General features: G+C 46.5%; 1 protein-coding gene across 6 annotated transcripts in view; it reads right to left on the bottom strand.

The window, feature by feature from the left end:
* FERMT2 (FERM domain containing kindlin 2) overlaps positions 1-12,338 on the bottom strand; it is a 75,022-nt gene that overhangs the window by 21,568 nt on the left and 41,116 nt on the right. For 4 of the 6 annotated variants that reach the window (XM_088457955.1, XM_088457959.1, XM_088457956.1 and 1 more), the window contains exons 4-8: positions 8,706-8,840; positions 8,069-8,101; positions 7,611-7,836; positions 7,383-7,485; positions 3,588-3,695 (exon numbers count right to left, since the gene is read on the bottom strand). In XM_088457955.1, the coding sequence (XP_088314081.1) occupies positions 3,588-3,695; positions 7,383-7,485; positions 7,611-7,836; positions 8,069-8,101; positions 8,706-8,840 (605 nt within the window). The remainder of the gene's footprint in view (positions 1-3,587; positions 3,696-7,382; positions 7,486-7,610; positions 7,837-8,068; positions 8,102-8,705; positions 8,841-12,338) is intronic. The other 2 variants (XM_088457960.1, XM_088457961.1) reach the window with 1 other exon arrangement.

The following is a 12,338-nucleotide window of genomic DNA, read 5'->3' as shown; positions in this document are numbered from 1 at the left end:
ATGGTCATGTACAGTGGTCAGGTCATGTTGGGGGTGTAGTGTCCTATGTCTGTATACAGTGTAATAGATGTGTATTATGATCATGTACAGTGGTGGGCGAGTGAAACGATCTAGGTCTGTGCAGTGGGTTCTGTACACAACATTATTAATAAGCCTGACATAAGCAGGAATCATTGTGCAGGTCAGGTGAGCAGAGGATTGTCAGAGCTCATTGTTCCACTCGCACAGATGGAAATTATTAAAGCTATTTCCAGAGAGGTCATTTTGTGTTTATAAAGTAATGTAACACATACCATACAACAGTGCTGCAGTACTAATTAAATCAAAGCAACTCACTCATGCAAGCAAAGAACTCGCTTCATTATAAAACTAGGGGGAGGCAGAGAGTAGGAGGGGAGGGGACACGGATAGAAGCCTTTCCCTCTACAGTGCTCAGTCTGGATAACTGCGACTTTCCATGTACCAGAAATACCAGCTCGGCCAGTGTCCTGTCCACTACAAGTGTTTATAGATCTCATAGTACATATGCAAACGCATAACCAGAGTATTATTCAAGACACGGCTGGCAGCTTAATAGTCGGGGGTTTTCCACCTTTTCCCTTATGTCCCCCCATAGGTCTGCACGTTTTGGCCAAGTTCCTCCAAACGTCAGCGAACGTATACAGTGTAATCTCCTAGGCCCATACATGTGCAATACATCCCTTCTAGCGCCCCCTGGTGACACATTCACTCCTTCCCAATACAAGACCCTCCAATAGCATGACGACTGACGTACCCCCGAATCCCCACCTGGTCCAGATGGGAAACTCTGCGCTGGGCGATTACATGCCGGTTGTATGAGAGGGTCACAGATTGGATTTCACACCCCAGAGACCTTCATTGAAACTCTGAATCAGCAGTGTGGCCGATAAAAGCCGGGAGCCCTATAGCATTGCACAGAGTAGGCGGCTCGCATTCCCAGACCCTGTGCGACACTAGAAATATTCTGACATATGAGCTTCGAGTCTGAATCACAGTTTAGGAGTGAACAGGCCAGACCTAAACCAACTCCTGGGATTAGTCACTAAACACCGGTCGTCATGCGAGGGCTGGGACGCAAAGGAATCCGTATAGGACATCCAGTGTCGGCTGCTCATTTCACGTAACGAAAGCCAAGAGGTGTAGGCAAACTCTTGCAAGGAAACCACTCCACCCACCCACGCACCCCCGTTTAAAAATAGTGAAGGCGACTTAACTGTTCCAACAGCTGTGCTAGAAAAACAGATCCCATTTCACATATACAAAGACAACAGGAAATGCAACCACTTTCCCAGATCAGATGTCCGAGCCTCAGGAACGTCTCCAGTGAAAGACGCGCTCATTCCTCTGTTTTTACAATTCTATTTTCTCCCCCCTCTAGAGGGGACATTATTGAATTTTATGGACTTGGAGTAAGACATTTTCTTGATGCGTTGAAAACCCGAAACATTTTTCTTATAATGTTTTCTAATCACCTCTGTAAAAGAGACAATTGTTGGACTTCTGCAGAATCAATATCATTTACATGGTAGATATACAGCTTTTACTGCCAGGTAACAAAATAAAAAGTGATTGTGTACCATAATTAGAATTCCCACAAGACTGCGGGTGATGCGCTACTGCGTGCGCTCCCGAAAAAGGGGCATGGCTGGCCGGGGAGGGGGCATGTCCTTTTAACACGTTTCCAATTTGTCACACTTGGGGGAGTGCACAGCACTTATAGAGGTGCTGGGCTTCCCCCCCAAGCTCTCCCCTCATGGTGAATAGATGCCGCGCATATGTGCATGGTGTCTATTCATCCGGCGGTGATGGTTCACCGCAACTCTTCCCACCTGCGGGACACTGCGGCCCACAGGTGGGGAAGGCTCAGGGCAGGCCGTTTTAGCGGGGCACCGCTAAAATGGCAGGGCGCAGTTTGCCCCCTTAAAATCAGACAGGACGCGGCGCCTCGCTAAAATAGCCTAGCGGGAACGCTGTATGTATGTATGTATGCATGCATGCATGGCTCCCACTAGGCTGTTTCAGCAGGACGCTGCGCCCTTCCCCATTTGAAGTCGCTAAAATGCACCCCTGCCCTTATACCAGCGCCAAAATAGCCGTCCACACCCATGGGCCGCAGAGTCCAGAGGGGGGATAGTTCCGGTAAGAGAATCACCAGTGAGTGAATAGATGACATGCGCACGGCATCTATTCACACTGCGGGGAGAGCTGCAGCAGCCATTCCAGTAACATTAGAACAGCAGCAGCAGGAGAGCAAAAATTCAAACCCCAAAATTTTTATTCAGGAAATGATTCATGAAGGTAAAAACACGCTGTGAAAAAAAAAAAAAGGAGTAGAGAACAAGCTATTTTATTTTGGACAACTGAAGCCACTCCTGCCATCTTCAGTACAGCATCCGGGTATTATGCGATGTGGGTCAAAACGCGGAGATTGCGGCCATTTAGGTTTCTAACATCACTGGTCCAGGCCCTCTGTACTTGACAACCAACACATCTCTGCCAATCTATCCCTCACCCTGGGCCTGTCTGTGACCGCCAACTGGACGCAGTTTGCAACCTGGCAAGTACCGTGCATGCATCACAACAGTTACCGCCGGGAGACGCAGAACAAATTCGGACGCAAGAGCCGAGATTTTCAATGGGCGTTCCTGGCAGTCATCGCCAGGGTTGGGAGGGGGGGGTGGTGATTAGGCAGGGGCGGGCGTTTCGCTAACAGCGACAGTGTCTAAAAATGCAGCAGCGCTGACACAGGACGCCATGTTCACATGCAGAAACTGCACTAGCATAAGGCTGGTGTATGTTTCGATGGTGCGACGAGACAGGTCATCTCTGCTGCCAGTGTGTGCCTCAGTGGCACCATAAAGACACAGCCACGTCTCGGTGCGCCTCAGATTCAGGCCCACCGTGTCTGATAAAAGCTCCTCCCTTCACGCGCACCCTGGTGCAGGGGAGCGCAGGGATTACCTATACATGCATCAATTTGCAGCTCTAGAAATGACATACCGTAGGAGCCACGGCCATTTTACGCTGGCCATCATCATTTTCCCCACATCTTAAACCACTTTGGTTTAAGTTTTACAAGAACACTTCCTAGTTTTCCTTTCCTACTTTAGCCTACAGGGAGCAGTCACTCCACCTAGCTATGCGCTATTTACCACACATCAAACAGAATAACCGTACAAAAAAAACAAAAAAAAAAAGACATAGCCAATATAAAAGTAAGACCATGGACAAATGGAAATACATATTGGCTGTAAATTGCTGCCTGTGGAGAATGCTGTGCAGTATTTAAGGTCTGCATGTGTCAGCAAAGCTTCCGGATATGTCCCAATCCCAAGGATTGCTCTCAGATGTGCTGCAGACTCCCTGCCAGGAAGAGTTCAGTGACCCTCTGTACACAGATACCAGGAGGTGGGGAGGAGGACGCCGTATCGAACAAAAAGAACACTCATCACAACCAAAATATCTCTTAGCTTAACAGCAGAAGAGAGCGGCCCCGGTTGACTGGCTGCCAACGTCAGGAGAGAACAGAAGGACAAACACGCAGACAGCAGCTGCCGCTCACTTACCTGCAGAGCCGCAAACATCATCATCTCCTCCTCCGTGCACTCTATCTCCTCCAAAAGAATGGACCACTTTGCTTGTTCAAAGAGCTGGTTGATCCGGATGGCATCATACTACAAACACAGCAATATACGAGCATCAGTCAGACAGATTGTTGTGCAGGGATTTGCAGACCCGAACAGGCAGACACCCTTACATAACCACTGACCCCAACCAGCTCCCCCTCAGTACCTGACCACCAACCCTAACCCCCTACCAGCTCCCCCTCAGTACATGACCACCGACCACAATCAGCTCCCCTTCCCCCTCAGTACATGACCACCGACCAGCTCCCCTTCCCCCTAAGTATATGGCCACCAACCCAAAACAGCTCCCCCTCAGTATCTGTCCTCCAACCCTAACCCCTACCAGCTCCCCCTCAATACATGACCACCGACCTCTACCAGCTCCCCTTCCCCCTCAGTATATAGCCACCGACCCCAACCAGCTCCCTCTCAGTACCTGACCACCAACCCTAACCCCCTTCCAGCTCCCCCTCAGTACATGACCACCGACCCTAACCCCTACCAGCTCCCCCTCAGTACCTGGCCACCAACCCTAACCCCTTCCAGCTCCCCCTCAGTACCTGTCCACCAACCCTAACCCCTACCAGCTCCCCCTCAGTACATGACCGACCGACCCCAACCCCTACAAGCTCCCCCTCAGTACATGACCACCGACCCCGACCAGCTCCCCTTTCCCCTCAGTACAAGACCGACCGGCTCCCCTTTCCCCTCAGTACATGACCACTGACCAGCTCCCCTTCCCCCTCAGTATATAGCCACCGACCCCAACCAGCTCCCCCTCAGTACCGGACCACCAACCCTAACCCCTACCAGCTCCCCCTCAGTACATGACCACCGACCCCAACCAGCTCCCCTTCCCTCTCAGTACATGACCGCAGACCCTGACCAGCCCCCCTTCCCCCTCAGTACATGACCGACCCCAACCAGCCCCCCTCCCCCTCAGCACATGACCGACCCCAACCAGCTACCCCTCAATACATGACCACCGACCCCAATCCCTACCAGCTCCCCCTTAATACATGACCACCGACCTCAACCAGCTCCACCTCAGTGCATGACCATGACCCCCACGGTACATGACCACCAACCCAGCCAGCTCCACCTCAGTACATGACCACAGACCCTAAACCCTACCAGCCCCCTTCCCCTCAGTATATGACCACCGACCCCAAACCCTGCCACATACATGTCCACCAACAATCCTTATTGGTTGTATATACGAACTCCAACCACAAAACCATGATATATGACCTCCAACCCATGATCTATAATCACGGATCCCAGACCCAAGATACGGCTAGATATAGCCTTAGCATGAGGAAGACCTAAAATGTTTTCCACTGTAATATTTTTATCTGTTCATTTTAAACTGGCTTTACCTAATGGCGTTTTCATGCTGCCTGTGTAGCCGTACAACCATTTGCCAAATAACAGTCAGGTGCGGTATAATATTGACATCTAGCATGTTGGCAGCATAACCTTGACATGGTCTGAATGCTTACATTTATGACGACATGTTCAATAATTAGACATCACAATGTCGACACAGACAATTTTGGACAGTCAATTTGACAATAAGATTTTAAGCTAAACCAAACTGCAGCCCAACACTAACCCTAAGATCATGTGTTGACATTCTGGCTGCTGACATTGATAATGTTGACACTCTGAACATGTTAACATCCATGAATATTGACATTCAAGGCACGTTGACAGCCTAGTGCCAACATAATTACTGTATACCCTAAAGTCTCATTGGTCTATTCTTCGTTCAAACCAGCAGAACATTCTACAGATCATCATTTATTTTGGGAACTGGAAAAGAACCTTTAAAATGTATTTCAAAAGCGGCTCACACCGCGGATCTCTGCTGTATTAGAGGCTACTGATCATTACACACAGCAGAAAACCTTGTATGTACTCACTCGGCAAAGGAAACACAAAATACTGCCGAGTGCTGGCTTCTACAGCATGTCCCAACACTCCAATACACACCCCCTGCCGTGGCTGCTCTGAAAAAAAGGTTACTCGTGTCCCAGTTGGATAAGGTTTATCGCTAATCATCCATATTTATAGTTGATGTCAACCGAAGATGCTCAGGGGTAAATTTACTAAGAATCGAGTTTGCAAACTCATGTGAGTTTAGCCTGTTTTTCAAACTCGCAAATTTACTAAGACCAAACAGGTGTGAGTTTGTAAGTGAGTTTTCTCTTCTCACTGTTAAAACTCATGTGAGTTTGCAAACTCGACTAAACTCACCATCGGTCAAACTAGGAAGTACTGTACATGAAAAAGTTGCAACTCACAAATTTACTAAAAAAAAAAAAAGTAGAGTTTACAATCTGGGGGTGAGTTTGTAGCATCTCAGGGGAGATGGGGTTCCCCCAAAAAAGGAGTCTCATCTCTCAAACCCCCCCCCAGGCTTGGACTGAAGCCGGGGCTCTTCCCCACTCCCCTGGAGCGTTGGGTACTGAGGTAATAAAGTGGGGCCGGTTCTAGTTTAATTATGGGGGGGGGAATGTTACGGAGAGCAGCGCCAGGATCTAGAGGAGTAGATATTCTTTTTGAAGTGGGGGGGAGGGGGGAGGGGAGAGAAGAGACCCCTCCTGAGATGCCCGGCTTGGGCTGACAATACTTAGGCCATGGAGCCCCGGTGAAAGGGTCTCCGGGATGTGGCGTTACGGCCTGGCCATTTTGGGTCCGGTGCTGGTTTTAATTATAGGGGGACCCCTACGCAATTTTTCCCCCCTAGAATTAAATCCAGGAATAGCCCTGCAGCCAGGTGCTGGTTCCTAAATTACAGTGGAACCCTACTCATTTTGTTCCCTGTAATTTTAGGAACCAGGACTGGCTGGCAAGTCCGGGGCTGGTTAGGCTTTTTTTTTTTTTTTCGGGGGGTGGGTGGGAGTGGAACCCACGTCATCTTTTAAAAAAAAAACAACAACATTTAACCTGTTTTTTTTTATTTTTTTTATAGGTAACCCATCAGGCAGCCTTCACATATCTCACAGATATGTGCAGGCTGCTTGCCTGGGTGAGTTTTGCAGAGAAAACACTGCAATCTCGGGTACGTAATCTCATCTAAACTCGCAATTTGGGGGGAATAAAAGTTTGTTCTCCTTCACCATCGGAAAACGCACTTTCAGCTAAACTCACTTCTTAGTAAATTTGCGAGTTGTTAAAGGGTAAACTCACCTGAGTTTTGGTGAAGCAAAGGGAGTTAAAAAAAAACAAAACAAAAAAACCTCTACCAAACTCGTTTCTTAGTAAATTTACCCCTCAGTCTTGATAGAGTTGCATTTTATTCATTTACAGACCACGGCAGACCCCACATGTCAGATGGCCTGGCAAGACGATCAAGGTCTGCATAGGATTAAAAAGGACATCAGATCAAGATTATGTTCTCGTCAGAATAGGATACGGTGATAGACCACTAAAGGAAGACTGCAGACAGACATGCTCTCTCTCCAAGGTGTGATAAAGTAAGTACCAACCAATCAGCTGTCAACCTTCTAGCACAGCCTGCAAAATGACAGACGCTGAATTGTTGGTTCTTTATCCCTCTCCAATATTTGCCAAATCTCCCCATTGGTGTCTAGAAGCTTATTCTAGTTTCATAGGTCAACATGGGGCTAAAGCCCACCAGTCAATTAGAGTTGTTGAAGGCGGCACAAATTATTCCAAAATATCGCACTGCAAGGACGGGGAGAAAAAAATAAAAATTTGCCAAATTACCTTCGGATTCAAATCAAAGAAGCTGTAGTATTTAAATCTAAGTAATAAGGCTTCATTGTCTTTCACCTCTTGTTCCATGAGAGACCGGGAGGAATCCAGCCATCTACAAAATAAATCAGAACACCCTTCACATATGCAATGTCTTTAGCTTACTGTCAGAAATAGATTTTTTTTTTTTTTTGGGGGGGGGGGGGGGGGGGGGGAGAAGACACACACACACACGCTTACCCCTGATTTATTTTGGCTTTGTCGAGAAGGGACTGAGGCTTGTACATTTTGGCGACAACATCTGGAGAAGTAATTGGTTGGCTGACGGCAAGAATTCCAGGATTCCCTTCTGACAAGGCACTGTCACCAAACCATGCTGAAGTGGGCGAGAGGGGGCTACCATCACGGGAATCATACGTGGGGGTCATGGTTTTACTGTATAGGCCCGGGCTGGAGTATATACTTCCTGATAAAAAAAATATACTATATATTTATCCTGTTTTTTAGGTCTCTAATTCCTCAAAAGACAGAATGCGATTAGCTTCAAATACAATAAAAAAAAAAATAAAAAAAAACACCCCACAACATTTTCCTGCATGCTTCTGGAGACTGCAAAGAAATACAAAAAGAATGGGAAAAACACAGGAGTGAGGACAGGACAGGGACACAAAGGCGCAGAGGGAGGAGCCGGCACTCACCTTTCACTGGACCAATGTATAGAACATCAGTGCCTAGGGAGACCAGGGGAAAAAGAGAAAGGAAATGAGACAGAAAGAGACAGTGAAGAACAGGAAGAAGAGAGCGCCCCGGAACGGTCAGACTTAGCCGGACAAACTGAAATTGCATTTAAGTAAAATAACAGCCAATGGTGCTTTGGAAACTGAGTATTCCAACACTACGTGGTGGCTGCCATTTTGCAGGTTAAACCAACATCCACAAGACTGCTGCTCATCCATTCTATAGGTTATAGTAATATCACTGAGGTATAAATGACATAGAAAGCCATCTAGTAGGCAGTTTATGAGAAAGCAATTTGATTAAGTCTAAGGCGTGTGGTCAGTAGTTCCCAGTGGATGGATTACATTCTCATGGATGGCAGCTCAGCCCACAAAATGGCTGCCTCCACGGTGTCCGTGACAGGCACAATATTGGAAGTTCTGCAAAGAAAAACAAAAACATTGCGCGATTATGAATATCAGCGTAATGTGGACAGATCAAGGCACAAATGTCTATAATATAGGAATCTCACAGAAATCCATTTGGTCAGTCTGAAACTGGTGAGCTATCTGTGAAGTGAATTCCCATAAGGAGGCCGGTCCTAGGCCCTATACTAACCAGACCCCGGTGTCATTAAGGGCCCTTCAAGTTCAAGAATGTTCTCCTCCGACAAGTCGTCAATTTTTTTCTTTTTCTTCTTTGTTGGGTCTCTCGGTTTCCGGAGCAGCGAGAGTTCTTCAGGATGACGGATATCTAAAGACAAAAAGGAAAAGAAAAAAAAAAAAAAAAAACCACTTTGAAAAATCACGTATTCTTATCAATGCCATAAATAAAAATAAAAAAATGAACCCAGTAGATGAGTTGGCGCCTTAGACTGGATCAACTGTTCTAGTCGGAGGCAGCGGTGCTTTTGTAAGTGTTTTCCCAATAACAGAGGACGCTGCAAAGTCACCTACAGCAGCAGAACTGGAATAAAACCAGGGTGCACACAAAATAACCACCATAGGAGGCTATTTTATCCCAAAACTAATTCAGGACTTTGCTGCCACCTGGATCCATGGACAATTTCATCAAAAGAATTGAAGGAGCACACACGGGTAGTGTCATCAGCAAGACTCGGTGAGCAATGTCCTTTCATCCAGGAAAGTGTGGCAGCATGGCGATGAATGACTGGCATCACCAAGTCAGAAGGCACACGTGGTACTGCAGACTGAGTACGACCATATTTCACACACCACCTCCTAAAAAGGTATTCACAACTAATAACTCCGCAGACGGTCACATCTGTAAAAAGCTCATGTGGAGCTAGGGTGACCAAGTGTACTGGCTTTTACACTCTAGTGCTGGGTTCATGCTTAGCGATGTGTACCCAGCATGATGTCATCTGTGGCAGGTCCCGGCATCGGCAAGTGCGCGCACAGACTTACCGATGCAACGGCACGACAATGGGGGCCATGCCTCGTTGGCAGCATGGTCCCCACCGACAATATCACTCGTTGGACCTGCATACGGATCTGACGGGCGACGTCACCCGACGTGCGGGAGCGTGCAAAGTCAGCGACATAGCGGGTACACACTTAATAAACCATACATTGCTGCATCACAGTCTTCTTGGAAATTAAGAGCATTGTTACTGTGGGCCCGTGACAGTTATCAGGCCGTCTTTGGGGTCTATTCATCCTTCACTTATGGTAATGGAAATCTAATTTCAGATTGGGGACCTCTGCCCTACACAATGAATTGGACGGTTACTTCAAAGGCAGCCCTCAGGGCTCCCCAAAAGACTAGGTTTTAAGGCCCCCCATACATCAGAGATTGATTGCAGCAATCGTGCAATCGATTGAAAAAGGGAAAGATTTTTTATACACAATAGATTGCAAATTGCACGATTGCTGCAATCAATCGCTGATGTATGGGGGCCTTTAGAGATAGCCATGGATGAGTACAGGTGGTTAAATCAAATTGACTGAGGTACTAATTAAGTCACCTGTGGCCAAGCATGAATATCCTTAAAACCTGGACTGTTTGGGAACCTCTGGTCTAGGGTTTCCCCTACATGGGGATAATGTGAACACGGACATCAGGTCGCCAAGCAATAGGTCACCATAAAAAAATAAATTAATTAAAAAATTAAAACGCGGACATGTTCATAATGTCGACAGGTTTTTTTTTTTTTATTATTTTTATTAGGGTTAGACTAAAATAAGAAACCTCCCCCCCCCGATCAACATTCTGGTGTCGACATTTTAACCATTTTGAATGAACTTTTCATACCACACCCGTTTCCCCAAACTCAGCCCCTAAAGCAGCCTAAAGCTAGCTACACACTATTTGTGAGTAAGTGAAAGCACCTGGATATTGGCGGCACCCACAATTACATTTTTAAAACCTGCTGATTTTCAGGCGCATGGATTTGCATATGTCCTCGCACAAGGATTATTATTATTATTATTATTACCAGTTATTTATATAGCGCACACATTTTCCGCAGCGCTTTACAGAGAATAGTTGGCCATTCACATCAGTCCCTGCCCCAGTGGAGCTTACAATCATTGTTCCCTACCACATGCTCACACACATACACACTAGGGTTAATTTTTGTTGGGAGCAAATTTCCCTACCAGTATATTTTTGGAGTGTGGGAGGAAACCGGAACACCCGGAGGAAACCCACGCAAGCACAGGGAGAATATACAAACTCCACACAGTTAGGGCCGTGGTGGGAATTGAACCCACGACCTCAGTGCTGTGAGGCAGTAATGCTACCATTACACCGTCTGTGCTGCCCACAAGGATGATGAGGTAATCATAAAAAAAATTGTAGGAAATATGGTTAGATTATCGAGAACACACAGCGCAGTCTGACAAACTCCAAAATGGAAGAAGAGCGTTTGTGGTCATTTGTTGCCCATTTTATCAGCAACACACCCATGCCTACACACTACACGAGAAAACAGATCGTTGCACATCGCCAATTGTATAGTGTGTACAGGTTTTAAAGGATCTCCGTGCTTGTGCACAGATGGTACAATCCAATTGGCTGAGGTCGTAATTAAGTCGCCTGTGCTATGTGGCCTGTGTGTGAAAAAGCATTTCAGGGAGACGGTGGAAGCAACGCCAATGCGTGCAGCCCTGAAGAGGGCGTGTACTGCTCCAATGGAGTGCTGCGTCACAAAATGATGCCAGAAAGATGTTGCATAGTTTGACATGCATACATGATAACAGGAGAAGATTTCCTATAGAAGTAACCATGCAATAAAAATATGATGCGTTCTACTATTCCGTAGCACTTAGGTCATCTTTCCCTTCCACCATTTTAATGCAATTAGGGGTATAAATACTAAAATTGGGGTTTTTATAAGTGGAGATGTTGCCTATAGCAACCAATGACATTTTACTCAACACCTGCACCTTCTAGAAGATAATAGTTAGAACCTGATTGGTTGCTATGGGCAACATCTCCACTTCTAAAAACCCGCACTTCAGTATACCCCTAGTCTCATCTCCTGTAATCCATCACACAACGAACATGTAGCCATGTTCTTGTAGCACACAACCACATCATGCCCTAGATTCTCTCCCCTAGATTGTCAGCTCCTAGGAGCAGGGTCCTCCTCCCCACTGTCTCACAGCACTCTTCTCTAGCACTTCTATGACAGCCTTCACCTTCAGAGCTGTACTGTGTATGGAGAATTGTGTTACTAATTGTTACTTGTGTTCTGTTTATGTTTTGGTCTGTAATGTAATGTTCTGTGCACCCTGTACTGTATGTAAGGCGCTGCGGACCACTTGTGCCACTCTATAAATAAACATAATTATAATAATAATTCTTCCTTTCCCCAGTAATTGCTCCATGGTGGGGGGGGACAGTGATAATGTCACACCTGGTGGCTCTATAACTTAATAGTAGAAAACAGTATAGCAATAGGAAGGTATAGCGCCACCGGGTGTTTACACATTTCTTTGTTTGCATTCACTATTCTAGTGGGGGTATAATGTAACCCACGTGTCCATACCTGAGGCGGCTATACCTGGGTGTGCTAAGGGGTTGTATATAGTACTGTACCTTTTGAGCTAGTGATAATGTCACCACTGTTATACGCACACCCAGCCCGGTCTCATCTTTAAAACCTGGACTGTTGAGGTGATTTGAGGACGGAGTTTGGGAACTCCCTGAAATCACATACACTAGTATTGGAAGATCATACTATTTTTCTAATTGAACAGGCTCCGGAAATGCATCATCTTCGGA

This window comes from Taudactylus pleione, unplaced genomic scaffold, assembly GCF_031769625.1.
Source record: "Taudactylus pleione unplaced genomic scaffold, aTauple2 ptg000796l, whole genome shotgun sequence".
Classification (NCBI taxonomy): Eukaryota; Metazoa; Chordata; class Amphibia; order Anura; family Myobatrachidae; genus Taudactylus; species Taudactylus pleione.
Note: the sequence above shows the minus strand (reverse complement) of the source record. Positions and strands in the feature narration are given on the sequence as shown.